This window comes from Danio rerio, chromosome 9 (assembly GCF_052040795.2).
Source record: "Danio rerio strain M-AB ecotype USA chromosome 9, GRCz13ab, whole genome shotgun sequence".
Taxonomy (NCBI): domain Eukaryota; kingdom Metazoa; phylum Chordata; class Actinopteri; order Cypriniformes; family Danionidae; genus Danio; species Danio rerio.
In genome coordinates, this window is record NC_141029.1 from 33,667,501 (window position 1) to 33,689,498 (window position 21,998).

Genomic DNA, 21,998 nt, shown 5'->3' on the forward strand with positions numbered 1-21,998 from the left:
AGACTTTTGAGTAACCAGTCTTGTATGCTAGAATGTATACACAGTTTTCAACCACTGAGGGTTAATAAACAAATAACTAAGATTTTTGCTAACTAACTGACTAACTAACTACTAATTTGCTGCTTATAGTAGTTAGGCAGGTTCAGGATGGATTAGGGATGTAGAATAAGATCATGCGAAATACACTGTAAAAATTGATGGATTCCATATCATTGATTTGTGTTGCGGCAACATAAAGAAATTAATAGTATCTGTGATTATTAATAGTATTAATATTATTAACAATAATAACTGTACCTTAAAATTAAAATTAAAATAAAGTGTGAGTGAATTTTAACCCAACTGTATACTCTATTTAACCCAAATTTGAGTAGAAATAGCTCAGATATTTTAAGAGCATACAGGTGTGTGGATGATCGGTTACGAATATGCTGCATGCACAGTGCTGTGTCATTGTGATGTCCTTATGGCTGCTACTGAAGTGAACTAGAGATGATTTCAAATGCCACATCTTAACACAACTCGTGCTGTCCTGCCTGACCTTTCATTTCCTGTGCTGATTGAAAGCCTTCCAAATGTTATGTTTCAAAATTGTCTGACAGAGTGGAAATATCTCAAAAGAAAAATCTCGTAAAGCTACAGTAGCACTTCTCCCCAGATTGCTCTATATTCAATACTAGCAAACGACTGGAAGTGGTGCATTAGGAGCTCATCAAATATTAATGCCTCTTAAAATGTGTAAAGCTCTATGTGCTTACTGTTATCTGGCTTACTTTGTTTGAATTTATATCTTATTATCAAGTAGCTCTAAATAAAGACAAAAAGAGGGACGGCACGGTTGCTCAGTGGTTAGCACTGTCGCCTCACAGCAAGAAGGTCACTGGTTCGAGTCCCAGCTGGGCAAGTTGTCAATTGTGTAAAGTTTGTATGTTCTGCCCGTGTTCGCGTGGGTTTCCTTCAGGTGCTCCGGTTTCCCACCACATTTCAAAGACATTCAGAACAGATGAACTGAATAAATCTGTTGTGTATGAGTGTGTGTATGGATGTTTCCCAATAGTGGGTTGCAGCTGGAAGGGCTTCCGCTTCGTAAAACATATGGAGTAGTTGGCAATTTATTCCACTGTGGCGACTTCTGAAATAAAGTTTAAGCTAAAGGAAAACGAATGAATGAACGAAAAACAAAAAGGGATCTGCTACACATTTAACAGTGTTTTTGAACAAACTGTTAAAGGATCTTTGTACGAGTGTGGGGAGTGTTTGTGTGAGTTTTATTAGTCAATTAGTCAACATATTAGTTATGTTATTTTCAAACAGTGATTGACAGAAATACAATGACATTGGCTGTAACATGAATGATTATAAAGGAAATAGTCTTGGTTGGCCATTAAACTTTCTCAATGAAGTTTTGCACCTATCAGTAATAAAGTGATCTCTGCAAACATATTCTAAAATGAAATAAAACTACAGACACAGCAAGTTGTGCAACATGTTCAAGCCGTGATAAACCTGTTTGAACAATTAAACATTCTTGAAATAATGAAAACACTGAATAATGAAAACAATGAAATTACCAATTTATTAGTGGCTTATTAACTGTTTATTAAGCTATTGGCTGTTTATTAGTTATTAGAAAATACATATCCTGCATGATTTTATTCAAATCCTACCTAATACATAACTATTACCTTTATAACTAATAAAAAAGCAACAAAATTATGAGTTTATTGAGGCAAATGTCACAGTTTATGTTTTTTTTTTATTAACGAGAATTGTGCCTTTAAATAAAATGCGACCAAATATTTATTTGATATTTTTCACATTATATACTTTTTGGGGAAAAAACGACAAACTTTCTGCTTCTTTAAATTTCTCTAATACGCTGTCAAAAATGCAGGGTTCCTCACATTTCATTCATGTTGTCCCAACACAAATTGACTAAGTTAACAAATTTAAGTGGATTAAACATAAAAAAAAATAAGAGGGCTCAAGAAAAATCTCAAGAATTGTGTTATTTCAGTTTCATTCTAGATAAGTAGTTTGTACAAGCAGCAAAATATTTTTGCAGTGTATGATAGGAAGGTAATGTGTATTTGTAAAAGGTAAATGAAATGGGGAGTATGCAATCTGCAACAAGATGAATAATATAATAGTTAAAATGCTGACAAAATGCACACAATTAAGTGACAAGGTGGTCCTTTAAGAGCACAATTATGATATTACAGTTACCATTATTTGTCAGAAAATCATACTGTACTTTAACGAAGTAATAAAAACATAGATAGTTTGATACCAGAATGAATGAATATATTATTATATTATATTATATTATATTATATTATATTATATTATATTATATTATATTATATTATATTATATTATATTATATTATATTATATTATATTATATTATATTATTATGCATTTGCATCTAAAGACCTACTGTGAAAGCATCCACCTCTGGTTGTTCGTGGCTCTTGACATTTCTTAATTGCACTTTTAAAAGGCAGACAGCAAGAAACCTCCTTACCCCCTTTAGCCCCCCAAAAGTCTGATTTGCATGAAGCTCTGTATTTGGCAGGTTCATGCTTCACAAGACACATCAGGATACACTCAGCACGGCTCCAGGACGCTTGTCATTTAATGTCAGAGCTGCCAGTGGTCTATGCAGCTAAACACTGGTGTCTTTACAAGCCTGATTGTCCTTGTCAGGTTTGTGGCACAAGAGTGATCCAGTGCTGGCATACATCTTCAGCAGCCAGGCCAGATATGCCAAAAAATAACTTCAAAATGGCTGTGTCCCAATTCACATTTGTCAAAAATTGTATATGGGATTAGAATTAGTGTGTCCTACATTGCTGGAGTTGTTAGTATTGTGCTGCTGTCGTGTTAAAGAGATTCTAGATGTAATATACTGATCCACATGCAACAGTGAATGGTTACAGATGTTATGTGTATGTGCTTTTAATTTAACCGTGTGTGCATCATAAAAGACACATTTAAATCTTTCTGTTTCTTTCATGTGGACCCAGAAAATTAGGAGTTTAAACTAGGGGTGGGCCAATAAACGATATATCGAATCGCAACAACATTTATGTCAATAACAATGATGAGCTCTAAACTTTTTTACTCTGTATTGATCTAAGAGCCAATCATACAGCAGAAATGTGCAACAATGGGAATCTTAAAGTGTGTTGATATTAAAGATGCACCAAATTTTCAGCCATTCATCGTCCAAAAATATTTTATGATATTTAATGGACCCTCCAATTTTTGTCTTTAGTCATTGTTGGGGTACTCTTTTAAATCTGGAAGCATTAACAACAGATATCGAAATACATATCGTGAAAGTTCAATATTGAAAATAATTATTGAGATTGCATTCTTGCCATATTGCCAGGCCCTAGTTTAAACTGACTTGATATTACTTTCTACTTTTTAAGTTATGTTTTTTAAATTGACTATTTTTGAACTGTTTTGTTTCAGTTTGTTTTTTGCTTCATCACCATCTTCACTTTATATAACTCAAAAATCTTAAACCATTGTTATAGAATCCAAAGTATTTGTTATCAGCTCTAACCAGCAGTGAGAAAAGATTTTGTTAAGAAATCTTCCATGAATTGTTTTTGGGAACAGAAAATAGTTCTTCAACAACATCACTGTGAGAGAAAAAAAAATCTTTTTAACTTGAAAACTTAAGGGTTTTGCACAGCGAAGTCCAAATTGTTTGTATGTGTTTTATTTCATGTTCTTATGCAAAAAAAGTTGTCATGTAAACAAACCTTGCACACTGAGTCTAATGTGTATTAATTAATCCATTACGAAAAAAACGCAAAACGTTTCGGAGTCAGTTTAAGCAATATGTTCTCCTTTCTTCTTCAAAGTAGAAAAAGAAAGAGGAATGGGCTACATATTGTGTTCATCAGATACTGCAGAGGAACGAGAGGTTGTTTTCATGTTTTCATGAGAGGCATGTTTTCCCTGTGTAGGCATGGGTTTCCTCCGGGTGCTCCGATATAGGTGAATTGGTTAAGCTAAATTGGCCGTAGTGTATGTGTGCGAATGAAAGTGTATGGGTGTTTCCCAGTGATGGGTTGCAGTTGGAAGGGCATCCACTGCATAAAACAAATGCTGGATAGGTTGATGGTTCATTACGCTGTAGTGACCCCTCATTAATAAAGGGACTAAGCCGAAAGAAAATGAATGTGTGAGAATTCCAGCTAAAACAGAACAGCTGTCGCCGCTTCCTGCAATGTTTGCTGTAAATTCCTACCTCAGGATTTAAGAACTACAGTCATAATTTTATAATAATGTAACTCTAAGAGATGAATTAGGGGTCACATTATTGGAAATTGATGATGCTGAGCCATTATGATGTTTAACAATTTGGAGAAGCGAGGCTTTTTGTCTTGGCATGGATGTTTCCCAATAGTGGGTTGCAGCTGAAAGGGCTTCCGCTTCGTAAAACATATGCTGGAGTAGTTGGCAATTTATTCCACTGTGGCGACCTCTAAAATAAAGTTTAAGCTAAAGGAAAACGAATGAATGAATGAAAAACAAAAAGGGATCTGCTACACATTTAACAGTGTCAGCTCAGTATCAAAGAGCTGTGCTGGATTATTCTGAAATGCAAAGTTTATTTCAGTAAATCAGTGGAATTTTGATCCATTGCTTGTGATACTTCACACATTCATGTAGGTAAACAAATCTTGAACAGAGACTGGCAGTACCTAAAGTATAGATCAGAGATGCAAAAGTAGGGTCTGCGGGCCAAAGTTGGCCCATTGTAACCTTTGATTTGGCCCACCATCCTATCTGAAAGGAGAGTATGATGGAGAGGGTTGGGGCAAATGAATTTAACACAGAGATTGTCATTCTCTAATTTGACGTTTTTGTTTGTTTTTTGCTGAGCTAGTTAAATACATTGCTGTTTTAATTAAATGTTGTAAATGAGTTTTTAAAATGTAAATACTGTCACTCGATGGATAGAGGACTATGCAGAAGAGATCAGAAAGCAAATCAAGGCAAAACTACTGTAATTCTGTTATAAATTAGATCAGGGGTCACCAATCTCGGTCCTGGAGGGCCGGTGTCCCTGCAGGATTTAGTTCCAACTTGACTCAACACACCTGCCTGGATGTTTCAAGTATACCTAAGACCTTGATTAGCTTGTTCAGCTGTGTTTGATTAGGGTTGGAGCTAAAATCTGCAGGACACCGGCCCTCCAGGAACAAGTTTGGTGACCACTGAATTAGATTCTTTTGTTTTTTACTGTAATAAGTTCATCATATTACCGTATTAGTTCATAAAAAGCAGTGTTTCCTACTCATTTTTAAACATTATTAAATTTAAACATTATTAAACAAGTTTCGTTTTTGGCCCTTCATAAGAAAAAGTTTGAGCACCCCTGCTATAGATATTATAATAGATGGCAGCTGTGTTGACATATTGAAGCAACAGACCGACCATGCTTTCTATTATAATGTCTATCGGCAGTATGTCAAATGTATGGACACAACCAAGCAGCAGCAAAGCAGAGGTGCACCAGTACCTGAATCCAGAATATAGGGGTTCACAACTGTCTGCCACATTCTTTCTTTTTTAATGCACTGTGGTTGTCATAAAGTCATCAGTAACGTAAATGACCACATTCTGTATTTACCTTTTTTCTTGTATGGTGGCTCTGAACTGTAAAAGCATCTCTCAAAGCACTTTTTTTTTGGATGTGAAAAAGCTGGAAAAAAAACTATTTTTTTAATACCAATAAAAGTTTCGGAGCCAGTGTGTCAATATGACTGACACAACATGAGGTCAAATGTATTTTTTAACGTGTGAAAACTACAGATGAAAATTTTAGATTCAGGGTGCAGTAACCTTTAGGGGATACTTTCAAGCTTAACTTCAAAACCTGTTAAAGTGCAATTGGCATGTGTTCCTTGTTTTTGTTCAGAAATGGTTGAAGAATTTTAGTTTTGCAATATAATATACTGTGTAGTAACACTTAACTTTAAGTACCAATTCTCACTATTAATTTGTAGCTTATTACCTGCCTATCATAAGATATTGTCTGTTTCCAAAATGCATATTCTACATGATCTTAATCTACATCCATAATTCTAGTTAATACCTAAATCCTACCCTACTACCATAATCAGCGGTTTAGTAAGGGGGGAAAGGGCTCTGGCAATTTAGAGGTCCAGTGTCGGGTTGTGGAGGGCCCCAGGGATACCTACATTGCTTTTTTTTTGGGTGGTGGGGGCCTTCGTGGAATTTTTGTGCATAGGGCCCGAAATAGCTGGCTATGCCCCTGACCATAACAACTATTAATAAGAAGCAAATTAGAAATTTAATGAGCCATAGATAAAGGCAGATAATGGTTTGTTAATACTGAAAATGCTATCGTAAAATAAAGCATGAATTAATATATGACATTGTGAGAGAATTCGGGTGGCGCTGTGGCACAGTGGGTAGTGCTGTCATCTCACAGCAAGAAGGTCGCTGGTTCGATCATCTGCTTGCCCAGTTGGCATTTCTGTGTGGAGTTTGCATGTTTTCCCCGTGTAGGCATGGGTTTCCTCCGGGTGCTCCGATATAGGTGAATTGGTTAAGCTAAATTGGCCGTAGTGTATGTGTGCGAATGAAAGTGTATGGGTGTTTCCCAGTGATGGGTTGCAGTTGGAAGGGCATCCACTGCATAAAACATATGCTGGATAGGTTGATGGTTCATTACGCTGTAGTGACCCCTCATTAATAAAGGGACTAAGCCGAAAGAAAATGAATGTGTGAGAATTCCAGCTAAAACAGAACAGCTGTCGCCGCTTCCTATGCAATGTTTGCTGTAATTTCCTACCTCAGGATTTAAGAACTACAGTCATAATTTTATAATAATGTAACTCTAAGAGATGAATTAGGGGTCACATTATTGGAAATTGATGATGCTGAGCCATTATGATGTTTAACAATTTGGAGAAGCGAGGCTTTTTGTCTTGGCACCTGCGCAAGCATGGATCCCCAGAGAATTGAACTTGCCGGATGGCTGTCTCTCAAATATTGTGAAGGAATTAATTGTTTCGATTCGGACCAAAGCGCAGTACATGATCAGCGAGGGAGCCATTAATCACACTGAGGCTGCCAGTGCCGCTTTCCCCACAAGTAATGCCACTAACCACTGCAAAAGCATATGGAGATACACTCTTTTCTGTCCAGTGCATCATTTAATGCTCTTATAGGTGTTAAATTATGTGCAAAATTTCAGTTTGTTTCATCAGTACACTTACTTGTCCGTTTTCCCTCACCGAGCTCCACTTGTCGCCAACAGTTGTGTATTATTTGCTGCTGGTGATGGATAACACTATTAGAGCTCTGAAAATGAGAGGAATGTGACAGAAAAGACAGGCGGTTAGTCATAGAATGTTTGGTAAGGGTGTCCGTGCAGGCCTAAAGGAAGGGCTACATGACATCACTCAAGCTAATCGATAAAGGAAAAGTGTTATGACATCACCTGTTGCCGTGGCGACGGCAGCACGCAGCTTTTATCCGCTTGGCAGGCTGAGAGGTTGTCAGACAGGGCGTTGCTTTGTTGTTCTCCTCGCCTGCACCGAGCTGGAGTTGTAGCGGCTGTCAATGTCAAACAACGACAGTGCCACTTTAGCAGACTAATACGCTGTATGATAAGCACAGACTGAGGCATTTGCTGCTTTTCAGAGCATTGAGCTTTTTCAGTTGACCTTCATGGACCAGATCCAAGGTCAAATATATATTCCGGCTGCCTTTACACAAGATCTTGATAATAAAATACTATGGCAGAAATAACCACTTTAAATTCCCAAATAGACATTTAAATACCAATTATCACCATTAACTAGTAGCTTATTACCTGCCTATTATTAAGATATTAGCTGTTTATAAAATACATATTCTGCATGATCATATTCTACATCCCTAATCCTACCTATTATATAAAACCCACCCTACTACTATAATAACTATTAATAAGCAGCAAATTAGAGGAGTTTATTAAGATTCATTGTTCATTTTCTCATCAGAGTGATGTGTATTTGTGTGTTTCAGGGCAGTGTTTGTGTGGTCAGTGCACATGTCACCCACCTGGAGATAAACGTGTGCACGGCAAGAACTGTGAGTGTGACGACAGGCAGTGCGAGGATTTGAACGGAGAGATCTGTGGAGGTAAAACACACACACACACACGCGCACACACACACACACACACACACACACACACACACACACACACACACACACACACACACACACACAGCTCCATAGACAAACAATGATGCTGCTGTTGTTTGGCCATCTCTACTCTAGATGAGAAAAATCCTTAAAAAAAAAAAAAGTTTCTTTTTATCAAAAATACAGTAATACCAAATGTATACTTGTTGTTTAATATCTATTTTAATATATTTAAGATGTTACTAATTCAACTGACCAAAATTTAATACCTTTTACTGATTTTGTCAACATAGGCTCATTCTGTAAACGTAGCCCTATATACATTTCTGGAGATTGTGAATTATGTAGTTTAAAGAACGCTACGGGGCGCTATGACGATATTCCTTTTCGCGCTTACCAGCTGACCGATTACCTCCATATGGACGGCTTTCTGGCTTCTACCCCTTTGTCTAGTTAGCTCGCCATGTATGTTGGTGCACTTGAGACACAGAGAGGAGTTGATCACGACGACAGGGTTCAAGTCCGGCGAAAAATGGTTTCAGAAAGCGAGTAAGGCAAAAACATAAGCCAACAAGTAAGTAACAGGGAGAGAATGTGGTAAAATCTGAAAACGTTGTAAAAATCAGACGAGGGCTTTTCTTTTTCTGAATTTTTTTTATTTTTTATTATTGTTGGTTGAGTTGGGGGAAGTAGGTCAACCTGTGCTTTTTAAAATCTTATTGGTTGAGTTTAGGGAAGGGCGGGTCAGTCGATCGGTTGGTCAGTCAGTCAGTCATTCAGTCTGTCAAACAGTCAGTCAAAAGCGGCCTCTGGTATATCAACGAGAGAACAGAAAGCGCAAATTGAACTCGCAAGAGAAATATAAAATAGCCAACACAATCTCACGGCAATTCGGAACTTTTTCATTTAGTGGCTAATTCGTACAAATTCGTACGATCTAATTCGTACATTTTAGTACGATTTGCGTATCCCCCAATGACGGTTGGGTTTAGGGGTTAGGTGCCACGCCTGCTTTTTAAAATCTTACATTTTCTTACGACTGAACTCGTACGAATTCATACAAATTAGCCACTAAACTGACAAAACGTAAAATACTTACGTTTTCTCGTGAGTTCAGACTGAAATAGCATACACAGTAGCCTCTCGAGGATTTGTGAAAACAAAAACTGCAAAAAAAAAAAAAAAAACATAGTTCCGTATTTTGATGGTCTACAGAAATGTATATAGAGGTGCGTTTTCAGAATTAGCCTGGGTTGGATTTGGTGCTCAAGAAAACATTTGTAGTATTATCAAACTGTTTTTATGCTTTATATTTGTGGAAACATATTTTTAACAATAGAAGAGCCAGTGACCATTGTATATCTACTGTATAGCAGGTCAAATTTACTCATTCATATGCATGACTACTGTTTGTGATATGGCTAAATGATATATTATATCACTGTTTTGTGCCACTGTCTTCACAAAGTAATGTCTAGAGCTATGAAATGATTAATTTCAGTCATCAAATATGATGGTGAGTTAAACCAGGATGCATCGCTCACCCATGATATCAACCCATCTTCACTCATGGAGTTTAGTGTCTCTATTACATGTTTTGCATCCATAATTTGCCTTCTTTTATCCATTGTGACTAAAACTGATTACCGCTGTCTCAGTGGGTTAAAGGCTTTTAATAGCTACATCAATTCTAAAACATAAGCGGCCCAAAAATGACAGCTCAAAAATAAAATACATTCGATCTATCCTGCTTGTAGATATAAATATGCAGTTAGTAATAGTTACTGGGTAACACTTACAATAAGGTTGTATTTGTTAATGTTAGTTATTTTATTTACTAACATGTGCAAACAGCTAATGATACTTACTGTATTTGTTCATGTTACTTAACGTTAGTTAATGAAAAAACAGTTATTCATTATTTCATGTTAACTCATAGTGCATTAACTCACGTTAACAAGCATGACAAAGGGTTTTAAAAAGGCATTAGTAAATGCTGAACTATGATTAATAAATGCTGTAAAACTATTGTTCATGCTTTGTTCATGTTAGTAATTTCATTAACTAACAATAACTAACGAAACCTTATTGTTAAGTGTAACCATTATTGAATGGAATGCATGAAAAACTGCAATGAATAATTGTGTAGAATCAGTGGTGGTTCTAGTGTTAAAAAATCTGCCCTTATTAAAAAAAAAACCTTCATAAATGCTATAATATCAGCCAACAATAATAAATAAACAAATAAATAAATAACACCTTTTTTATCGCTTAATTTCTTCTAAAACATATGTAATATCAACCATTATACAATTGAAATCAGAATTATTAACCCCCCTGATTTATTAGCCCCCTTTTTACTTTTTACTCAATTTCTGTTTAACAGAGAGAAGATTTTTCAACACATTTCTAAACATAGTAATTTTTAATTACTCATTTCTAATAACTGATTTTTTTAAATCTTTGCCATGTGTATAATCTTTGACTAATTTTATTAATCTTTGAATAATCTTTGATCTTTGACAGTAAATAATATTTGACAGACACTTCTATTCAACTTAAAGTGACATTTAAAGGCTTAACTAGGTTATTTAGGTTAACTAGGCAGGTTAGAATAATAAGGCAAGGCATTGTATAACGATGGTTTGATCTGTAGACTATCGAAAAAACTTAAAGGGGCTAATAATTTTGACTCTAAAATGGTATTTAAAAAATAAAAAACTGCTTTTATTCTAGCCAAAATAAAACAAATAAGAATTTCTCCAGAAGTAAAAATATTTTTTAGACATACTGTTAAAATTTCCATGCTCTGTTAAACATCATTTGGGAAACAAATAAAAAAAATTAAAGGCGGTTTAATAATTCTGATCTACATTTTCCTGTCTGATTTAATAAAATTGCAACAACATGCAACACAAAACTCTATCCACTCTATCCGAAATGCATGAGGTTTTTATATAATGATCATGTTAAAGCTTGTGGGTTTAAACATTAAGCCACGAGACTCCAGTCAACCATACAGCACATCATTCAATCGACTCCAAGCATCGACATATTAGCTCCTTTGTTAGGCATTATGATGGAATGTAACACACACTTACAGCATCTGACACTAGGGAACTAATCATGTTATACATCAGGTTCTGCCAAGGGCAAGTAGGTTATTAATATAGAATCAGCATCTACCCTTTATTAGTCTCCCATCTTGGCTCTCAGAACATACACATTATCGATTGGTTCAAGACTTTCACATATGTTTACCTTTATTTAACAGTGATGAAAGCTCATGAAATATAATGTTTACTCAATCACAAATGAGATGTAAGGGAGATTAATGATAGCCATCCTCTAACTTACTTAATCCATGCACGTTTGCAAGCCAGTTGGGTGTATTTTACTATACTTTGTTAGTCAGTGAAAATTCAATGAAAGGAAAATGTTATTCCATCTTGGACTATGTTAAACACTTTTGGATTACTTTTCGATTTCATTATTTAAAATATGTCTTATTATCTGAACTGTTCATTATTTTCTCATTTGAATAAAGAGGCAGTCCTTGGAGAAGATACCTCTTCTATAAGCCTGCCAGAATGATTCATTATCATTTTGAAGTGGATCCTACTTTTCTGGGAAGTTTGAAACATATAGGCAATGAGAGATTCTACAGAGGCCAAATCTTCTCCACTTTAGTCAATTCATTTTAATTGCCATTTTCTAAGGGTATGTGCCCTTGAATAGCAGCTTGAATCATGTAGATCACAGTATGTACTGCACTGTGAGATTAATACACCATGGGAATATTGGCACAGGAAATAATTGGCCCTTTTGCATTACTAGAATTAGTTGACATAGAAACAGACTTTATAGAATCTAATACTTTCACCAGTGGTTTAAAAGCAACACTAAACAAGAAGATCTTCCCAAGCCCTCCAGATGTTTTTTTTTTTTTTTTTTTTCAGTTTATATGTGAGCATGTTTGTTTTTGTGCTTGTCCAGACAGTAGTGTACAACTGGCTGAGATCTACTTGCACTCCAAGGTCAAGAAGATTATTGCTAGCAATTTCTTCTCCACACTTTCAGAGCTGCTATTATGTTTTTCAGCCACATACCACACAAACACTTGACTTAAAGTGATGGTTAATCAAAAACTGAAAGTCATAACTTCAGTTTCATATTTTTGTATTCTGTGTAATATAAAGGATATTTTAAGGAATATAGAACTGTAACTGTAAAATTGTGTAAAAGCTCATTAAACAGATAAAAAAAAGAAAAGAAATATGTTCTACAGTAGAAAGAAAGTCCTAAATGTTTGCAATTGTTTTATTATTATCATTTTTTCTACCCCCGATGCTGTGTGAACCTAATTACAGTACTTGTTTTTGATTGTTTCTGTTTTCTATTGCTAGTGGTTCCAGATTACATTATGAAATAATAATCAGCATTGGCAGACTGGCTAGGCAATTTATCAATATAAACCCACAAACACACACTCACTGCCAAAAGAATAGAATAGAACAAAAGGAAAAGTGATGGAATTCTATTGCTAAACCAAGGTTGAGCAGACAAGGTTGAACCAGACAGAAGAAAAGAGATTTAAAACAGTAAATACAACAACAAAATGTTTCTAGCCAGACTTTTAAAGCACGTCAGGTATGTGCAGTTAAGAAATCAATCGACCAGAAACATAATTTTACCTGTACTTATCTCCAGATTGCATGTTAACTTCAAGCTGAACACTAGCATAGTGTTGCACGTGTAATTTTTTATTCATGATGTGTTATTAAATTTAAATACACTTCAATAACACTGCAGTTGAACAGAATGCACAATATCAGTGGTTATTGGCTAATAGATATGGGCCTACTGGTAGGCTCAGAAGGCTGTTATTATCCGTTTACAAAGTTAATCAGCCATATATCACATACAGCTGCAGCTAGAAGGAATTATTTCATTTATTTATTTATTTTCTTTTCGGCTTGGTCCCTTTAATAATCAGGGATTGCCACAGTGGAATGAACCGCCAACTTATCCATGCATATGCGCCTGCAGCTGCAACCCAACACTTGGGAAACAACCATACACTCTTGCATTCACACACATACACTACAGCCATTTTAGCTTATTCAATTCACCTATACCATATGTCTTTGGACAGTTGGGGAAACCGGAGCACTCGGAGGAAACCCACAGCAACACGGGTAGAACATGCAAACTCCACACAGAAATGCCAACTGACCCAGCCGGGGCTCAAACCAATGACCTTCTTGCTGTGAGGCGATTGTGCTAGCCACTGTGCCACCATGACGGCCACATCAATATTATTTATTAAATTTGTATTTTATTAACGTCTACCCCTACCTCCAACTCGATCACAGGATTGTGAAAACAGATCTGGATCTGGAGTTTTCTCTATTAGTATAGCTGATTAACCATGTGGATGGATGATAACAGCCTTCTGGCCCACATCTATCAGCTGATAACCACTGATAACACCCATTCAATTCGAAGTGGGTGCTTATTTTATCACTTTCAGCCATTTTAAATTCTATATGCCAGGCTCATTACGTTTCTGGAGAGCGACAAATACATCCCAGAAGGTATGTTTTTTGCAATTTTTGTTTTGCGAATCCACCAGAGGCCACTGTGTACGCTTATTAAGATTGATTGTCATTCGCGCCTGCCTTTCTCACATAAATCAGAGATTCATTTGCGTCACTGACTGACCCGATCTACTGACCCACCCTCCTCCTTCCCTAAACTTAACCAATAGAGTTTTTAAAGGCACAGATTGACCCACCCACCCACTTCTCTAAACCCAACCGACATTTTTTCTTAAAGCAATCCAGAAAAAAAGCTCCCTGATTATAACCACGTTTCCAATTTCACCACATTCTCACTCTGTTATTTACTTGTTTATTTTATTTTTTGCCTTTTTTTTTTGTCTTACCTTTTTTCTGGAACCGTTCTTCACCACACTCTAACCCCATCGTCGAAATCAACTTGTACGTACGTGGCGAGTAACTGGACAAACTAGTAACAGCAGAAAAGTCATCCACATGGAGGTAAGCTGCTTGCTGGTAAGCGCAAAAAGGAACGATGTCATACTTCCCGTAGGGTTCGTTTTAAAGACAAAATGCAGCCTTACATAGCTCTGGCTAAATATTTTGCAATCTCCAGAAATGTACATGGGTACATTTCCAGAATGATAATGTTGTATAAAAAAACAGCACAATTGTCCTAGTAATCACACATTAGCCACCAATCAAACACCAAAAATCCCTCAATGGCACTCCACTTCAAGGAAATCCCCCAGTGAAAATGTCACGACAGAAGAGCAAATGCATTTCAACCAAGGATCATGTCGGTCGGTATCTTAAAAAAGACAATCCTCCTCTTTTTGGCGGGAATCCAAATTTAATGCTCCTACTTTCTGAATGCTTATTGTGTTGTGCCATGGCTCTGCCCACTGGCCTTGTGTGGAGCAGCCTTAGGAGATGTTTAAATATGTATAGGACTGGAGACGGGCTGCCCGAGTCACAGTCAGACAGACGAGCGTGTGGAAACAGCCGTCTCTCACACACACACTGATGAAACCCTTCATCTCAGCTAATTGCACTGATGCTCCAGCAGGACTGAGCTGGAGTTCAAAATGAAGGACAGCCTTCAGAAATGCCTGTCATGGGATCTGTATTAACATGAAAGTGCTTTGCTGAAATGCAGAATCATCAATATTGCAGATTGGATTTATAGACCGTTTTGCGAGGCACTTGCCGGAGAATTTAAGACTTAGCTACATTCGGCGGAAAATATCCTTCCAATGATAGGTGTGAGAAGCACCGTGAATCTGAACATGCCCGCACTCGAATTGCATTTACAGGCGGGATAATAGGGAATCGCAGGTGCGCTTTAATTGAAAGGACTGGGGTGCCACTCACCAAAGCAATTAAATGCTCTCGTAGGCTGGCTGATTGAAGCAGTCAAGCATGGAGCTCTACCAAGAGTGCATCAAACTTCAAGCCTGTATACCTACACCCACAAAATAAAGCAGTTAGAGAGACAGAACCACACAACAGTATTGTTATTATAGGCTCCTGGATCGTTAATAATTGTGTTAAGATAAAAAATACACAAATATTGATGGCACAGCATAAAGTGTTTAAAATAAATAAATAGGAAAATGGTTTGCTTCGATTAAGAATCATTCCAATATAAATGGATGTCAGAAAATGGCTTCACAGCCTGGAGCAAAAGTACATATTTAATTAAAATGGCCACAACAGCGCCGGTTCTGTTTATTTGTTCACTTGCATAACCTCGTAAATAAGTCTTTTTCAATGTAAGTACAAGCCTATTGCACAAATGAATCCCCAAGGTGATTTGGCCCACTTTACACATCCTCCGCGACAAATATATTTCCTCCCTTTGTGGTAAATAAACTACTGAATTGAGTTTTCATTTCCTTCTAACAGTGATTTGGTATTCTATCGTGTCTGCAGCAGGAATTCCGCATATAAACAGCAATAACGGTGCACAAAATGAGATACAAAAATACCACTAATGTGAAATATATATTGTAGGTTATTTGGAGCAAGTTATTTGGTTAAAATATCACTCAAAGCAAAAATAAATGTTTATATGTGTATGTGTGTGTGTACGTGTTTTGTGACATACTGTATCAGGACATAAATCTGTATAATGACAAGGGTATGACACAGATATTACAAAAAGAAGGTGAAATATGAGGATATTGGTGACGTCCTCATTTCTCAAAAAGCTTATAAATCCCACAGGATGAGTTTAATCAGAGAGTAAAGCTGCACACAGTGTTTATACAGTACATTAGGGTTATATCCACAATTATAGCAATACCAAAAAATCTTTAAGTTTCTGGTTAAAACCTAAAGTGGTTTTAGGCTCGTAAAATGTATGGAAAGAATCTTTAAAAAGGTCTTATAAAAGATATTAAAATTCAATGTCTGATTCCTGTATATACAACGGTATTAAAATCATTACATCCATAAAGATATCTGCACAACTGAGTGAGAGAAAATATGCGTATGAGTGTGTGTGTGTTAGTCTTTTATATCTCTCAGACATGCCTGGAAGATATTTGATATTTAGAAAACAAACAAACTGAGCACTGAAGAGACTGTTCTAACATATTGTGTCTGTCTTTTCATTTTGAGGGACGTCCTTTTGTTTGGTTTTAATATCGAGAGCACATTTCTGTCAAGCCAGATGTAGTCTAGGGGAATCCCTCTTTTTTTCCTTTAGCAAGCACTGTTCCAGAAAAAAAGGCATTTGGAGGAGGAGCTGTTCTGTAGCTCAGTGTACATCTTACAGTGAGTCACCAACTGTTCTTTAAAGATTAAGAGAAAAACACAGTTCAGCTTCAGGGAACATTTCATTCCTTACAGCCTATGTGGAGAGAAAAAAAAACGCTTATGCACAGATCTCCTGGCACTCTTATAAATGCCAAATGACCTGATCTATGAGTGACGAGGACATTTAAAATGACAACTTTATAAACTTATAGGTCAAAAACATACCGAACAGAAGTGTACAAACACACACAAGAGGTTTCAGCTCATTTCAAGCATGCAGTGGTTACAAAATGCAGTGTACTCACAGGAATAAAATGGTTGCCTTCAATACCATTAACTACAATTAAATGGTTGGAGCAGTAATACAGGACGAAAAAAAAGCATGTTTTTTTTATAAATGCAGGCAAAGCTACAGTTTTGCAAGCAATAACAAATTTAAATAAATGTGTTTATAAAATAGTATTGAGTAATGTTGTTCTGAATGCTGGTATTGCAAGTATGATACAGTAAACACAAAGATCATAAAGAGTAAACTCAATTCCATGAACAGCACCAAACAAAGTCCAAATGTTATGTCTTCAAGAGGTCTTTATGTTCATGAATAGAACATATAGAATAGTAAAGTGTCCATTGAATGCACACTTCAGAATATAGCTGGAAGCACTTTTTAGTTACTGTTTTGTATACTACAATTCTACTCTAATACTACAGCTCACTAGTCATCTTAATGAATATTAGTGATCAAAGTGGTCTCGATGAGTTTCAAGTAAAAAAAATATCTGAAAATAAAAGACAATGAAGGAAAATGTTTCGTATAGTTAGTTTTTCACAAGCATTGGAGAAAAAGACACATCATATCACACCCATATTCTGTTTTTTATGAGCTTGTTTACAATCTGCTCACACCATATGATAAAGAGCGGCTTCATGACTGATATACAAAGGACAGAACACATTTGCAAGCTTTTTTCATGAAATGGTTTCAAAGTGGATATAGTATCACTTTAGTATAGGGATCAGTTTTCTCGATTAAGTTGCTTCTTAGCATGCCTATTACTAGGATACTGTTTTTTACTAGCAGAGCTGTTTATTAGTTATTAAAATGTACATATTGGGACCTATCATGCACCTGGCGCTATACGGCGCAAGTCGCGACGAAACTGTTGTTTGCTAGTTTCAGCTTGGCGCAAGAGTTGTTTTGACGTTTTGTGCCACGCTGTTTAAATAGCAAATGCTTTTGCGCTCATTTGTGCGTCCATATGCGTTCTGATCTAAAAAAGGAGGCGTGTTGAGGCGCATTGGTGGCGCGTTGCTATTTTAAGAAATATATATATTATATATTATATATATTATATATTAATATATATAATCTATAATAGATTATTCAATAGACCACAACAAAGCCAGTCTAAAGTCCAACGCAGAGTGCGTTAGTTGTGCACCTCGCTTACAAATTGCTTAATGCAGACAGGAGGTACAGCAATATACGCAAATATCTTTACATGCAAAAAAGTTTAAGAGGATAACGTGCTTATGATTGACACGGCTGGCCCCGAGTCAAGCTAATGTACGAACCACCAATCAGATGATTCCTTACTTAATTTAAATAACCAAAGCATCTTACCTTAGTCATCTTCGTCTTAAAGAATCCCCCTTCCACCCTCTCTACTCCTCTTTTTTCTCTATAGGGCAGCACGGCGACCCAGTAGCTAGCACTGTTGCCTCACAGCAACAATGCCTCCGGTTCGGGTCTCTACCCAGCCAGTTGGCATTTCTGTGCGGAGTTCATGTTCTCTTCGTGCTCGTGTAGGTTTTTCTCGGGTCCTCCAGTTTCCTCCCACAGTCCAAAACATGACACATAATTAAATTGACTAAACCATATCAGCACCATAGACAAATTCCACCAGCAGCCCACTCTCAAAGCAGTCCTTAAGCAGCAGGAGGGGGGTTCTCGAGATCTACCTACGCTTAAACTCCTCTCTCGCCCATGAAACAGGAGGGAGCCCCGGGCTTGAGGATCTCAGGAGCTCAGGGCTCTCTCCCGAGACAGCATGCCAAACTAGCTTATTACCAATCATCTGGTAAGTGTGAACTCTTGAAATGAATAATCAAACCCCCACAGTAATTCAGGCATTTTCAAATCTATTTGACCAAATACATCAACGATAATAGATTGATTGCTAGTGAACTGCTGACAGTACACACATGGTACTTTGCTTAAAGAGGATCAACAGTATTATGCCCCTATTTTTATGATGTAAATAAGAAAAACGTGTGGGCCCACCCGCAAGAGGAGGTAAAGGAAAGTTGTATCAAAATCTGACTCCCAAGACAAATCTGAATCCCCTTCGCATGCACATGCATCACGCAGCACCTGCAGTTAAACTCACAGCGGTTTATCATGACACTTTTTATCGATCATTTTTTTTCTGCAAATGACAGCAAGAACAAACATAGAAGCATTGTCTGATTGACAAGCAGCACCTAATTATGTTCAAAATATTTTAAAACTCTGTTAAATACGATGCATTTATACCCCATTTCAAAAGTAAAACATACTCTAATAGGCATGGTAATAATCTACACAACATTAGGTGCAGTGTGTGGGTGAGAGGGAGCAGTGTTTCGACATGATTCGATTATGTTGTGGTTCTGTGACTGCTGGTGTTGGTTGCTGTATGGTTAAAAATTCTGATAGTTAAAGTAACTAGATTAAATTTAAATAAATTAAAATGAAATTATTAATCTAATATTTTTGGTGTTTTTTGCACAATTGAGTGGGTTTTGGGCATATTTTGGGCTGGAAAAATTCAGCAATATCTGGCAACACTGGCTACAAATGCCTATGTGTCAGCATAATGGCAAATTCAAAAACAAGACTAACTTCCTTTGCTAATGAGGGAGAGATTGTTACTAATGAGGGACTTTCCCTATTCGATGAAATGTACAAAGGGAAAATGTCAAAGTCTTTCTGCAGACCATAAGACCATGTAATACAGTATAAGAAGCAGGCTGTATTTACAAACTGTTGCCAAAAAACTGTGTTTGAACCATTATAAAAGTGATTTTTGCATAATAGGTCTCACTTAAAAGGTTGAAGGTTGGAATTTGGTCAACTCCATCACCTGAGAAGGATGTAGAGTAGAGTTTTACTTGGAAATCTTAATCGGTTTTCCACTGGGAATTGTGCTCCCCGTAGAAGGCTAGTTTGTACTTGACCAGGCTGGATCTCTGTCATGGCTTGATATCTTGTGATCTATTTATCAATATTAAAACAAGATCTATAGATGACAGTATATTCCACTGCAAACTAAGAAGTTGACAATTTAAACAGTTAGCTTGTTACGAATGCTGTAACGCTGTCTTCCTCAACATGATCTGAGAGGCTAACAAACGGTTCATCCCAAGGGCTTCATAAGTGATAAGAGTCATATAGCACAACACTATTAGCCAGTCTAGAAACGAATCCCTGTCTGTTTGAACCAATTATATTTGCCTGGATCAATCAGGCCGTTGCTTTGTTTTGGCAGATACAAATTGTGGTTTTCTTTGGTAAGGGGAAAAGTGATTGTGTGTGCGTGTGTGTGCGTGTCTCCCCCAGGCCACGGCTTCTGCTCGTGTGGCCGCTGTATCTGCAGTGATGGATGGTTTGGGAAGCACTGCCAGTTCCCCCGCAGCTGTGACATGACGGACGAGCAGAGCAAGAGCCTGTGCGAGACGGCCGACGGCATCATGTGCTCTGGAAAAGGTAAGAGCGACGAGGCTTCCAGCGGCACCTTAACATCTAACATTTGTCAGTCATCCCTTAAAAATGAAAGTGGGTTCCCTCATTTGTTTAGTGGGCGAACAAACTAAGCTATTAAATCAATTTCCCCACATATGCTTCTCTAATGAGCTGGATAGCGAAGACAACTATTTCAACCAAATCAATTCTGTTATTTGGGGAGGGTTTCTGCCATATTTGACAGAGATAGAAATTTGTGGTGTGAGAGAAAGGGAATGAGATTGCATCTCCATAGGAGCTGTGACATAGTGGTAAGAATACACGCTGGGTCCAAGTTTTGCTTTCATCACGTTCAGACACCTTATGCTGCCTTCATGTGCAATCGGAAATGTCCTACTTCCCACTTAGAAGTTGTGATCACGAGCTTGTTGATTTTAAGAGCTTTGTTGTCGGAAAAATAGGTCACTTTTAGGTTTATTCTTGCATTCAATTAAGAGAGCATTCAAGCATTTCTGATAAGGAAACTCATATTTACAATCTTTATGATATCAGGAGAGTGTGGGCAGCATAAATCACACTATTATGACAAAAATGTTTAATTTATTGGACTAAAAATGAGTACGATGATTAAATGTGAACTAAATGTGACTCTTTAGTAAGGGGATTCTCAATTTTAAACATTGGTTTCTAAAGGACATGAAGTGTACTATGCAAACACCTCCAAATGCCATCTGAAATTTTCACCTAAAATCAGCATTTTCTCAGCCTCCTATGTTTATGTTCCAGATTTCCACCTTAAAGGCAATGAAAATAACTTAATTGTTAGTATAAAAGTGTAACGAATATGGCTCACCAGACACATAATTATTTTGCTTTTGTTCAACAAATGAGCAAGTAACACAGCACCAACTCCTGCAGGAGAGGACAGAATGGTCAGTTGTAATCTGATTCAAAGGTATTTATGACCCAAAGCAATGTGCCCACAGCACTAAACAGAGACCTGGTAAACAAGCTAAACAAGCTCATAAACAACTCATGTTTAGAGTCCTTTTGAAGCTAATTTGGTGTACTGAACGATTGTTAACATTTTATGTTGATACGAATGCAACATTTTAACATTTTAAAAGGCGCAAACATTTCTGCCTCAGTTTGCATCAAATTGCCTATGCAAATCCTCTTTACTTCAAAGAAAGGGTCATAAAAACATGGAAGTTAGTTTCTGATTGGTCAACTTGGCACTATATAGGGAGGATACCAACCATCCCTATAAAGCTTGTGTCCAAGGCCAATGCCCCAAGCAAGTCAAAAAGAGAAACCTAAGAACAAGACCTAAGCAGAAAAACCTCCAAGAAAGCAGAAACCCCAGAGACCCAGAAATCTCAGGCCAGAGAAAGGCTTGAACCCAGAGGACTCCAGGGAGCAGGCAGGAACCCAGACGAAATGGGTTAATCGCACAGTTCAGATCTTCACATCTCTGATACCTTCTTTTCTTTATTTTTTTCATCGAGAGTCAATTTAAAATAGTGTGCCGCAAATCAGTAGTCATCACGACTGGCTGTTGCCGCCTCAAACTCGAAACGACCCATTCCACCCCACTCTAAGCCTCGCGAGGACAAAAAAACAACCAGCCAGCCACGTGCTCAAAAAAGGGAGCGAACAAACGGAATTATAAATGTTAATTTGAATAGCTTATTAATCCTTAGTTTATTAATTCTGAATGATCTGAAAAAAAAAACATTTTTAAATAACTGGTTTTCAAAA

At 37.0% G+C, this 21,998-nt stretch overlaps 2 protein-coding genes across 4 annotated transcripts in view; both read left to right on the forward strand.

Annotated features, from left to right (window-relative positions):
- The window catches only part of clybl (citrate lyase beta like), a 760,714-nt gene that overhangs the window by 635,261 nt on the left and 103,455 nt on the right, over positions 1-21,998 (forward strand). The gene's annotated exons all lie outside the window — the stretch shown is intronic.
- The window catches only part of itgbl1 (integrin, beta-like 1), an 81,188-nt gene that overhangs the window by 49,795 nt on the left and 9,395 nt on the right, over positions 1-21,998 (forward strand). For 2 of the 3 annotated variants that reach the window (XM_087266537.1, NM_001441588.2), the window contains 2 exon segments: positions 8,067-8,183; positions 20,115-20,261. In XM_087266537.1, the coding sequence (XP_087122663.1) occupies positions 8,067-8,183; positions 20,115-20,261 (264 nt within the window). 3 annotated transcript variants of the gene reach the window in all.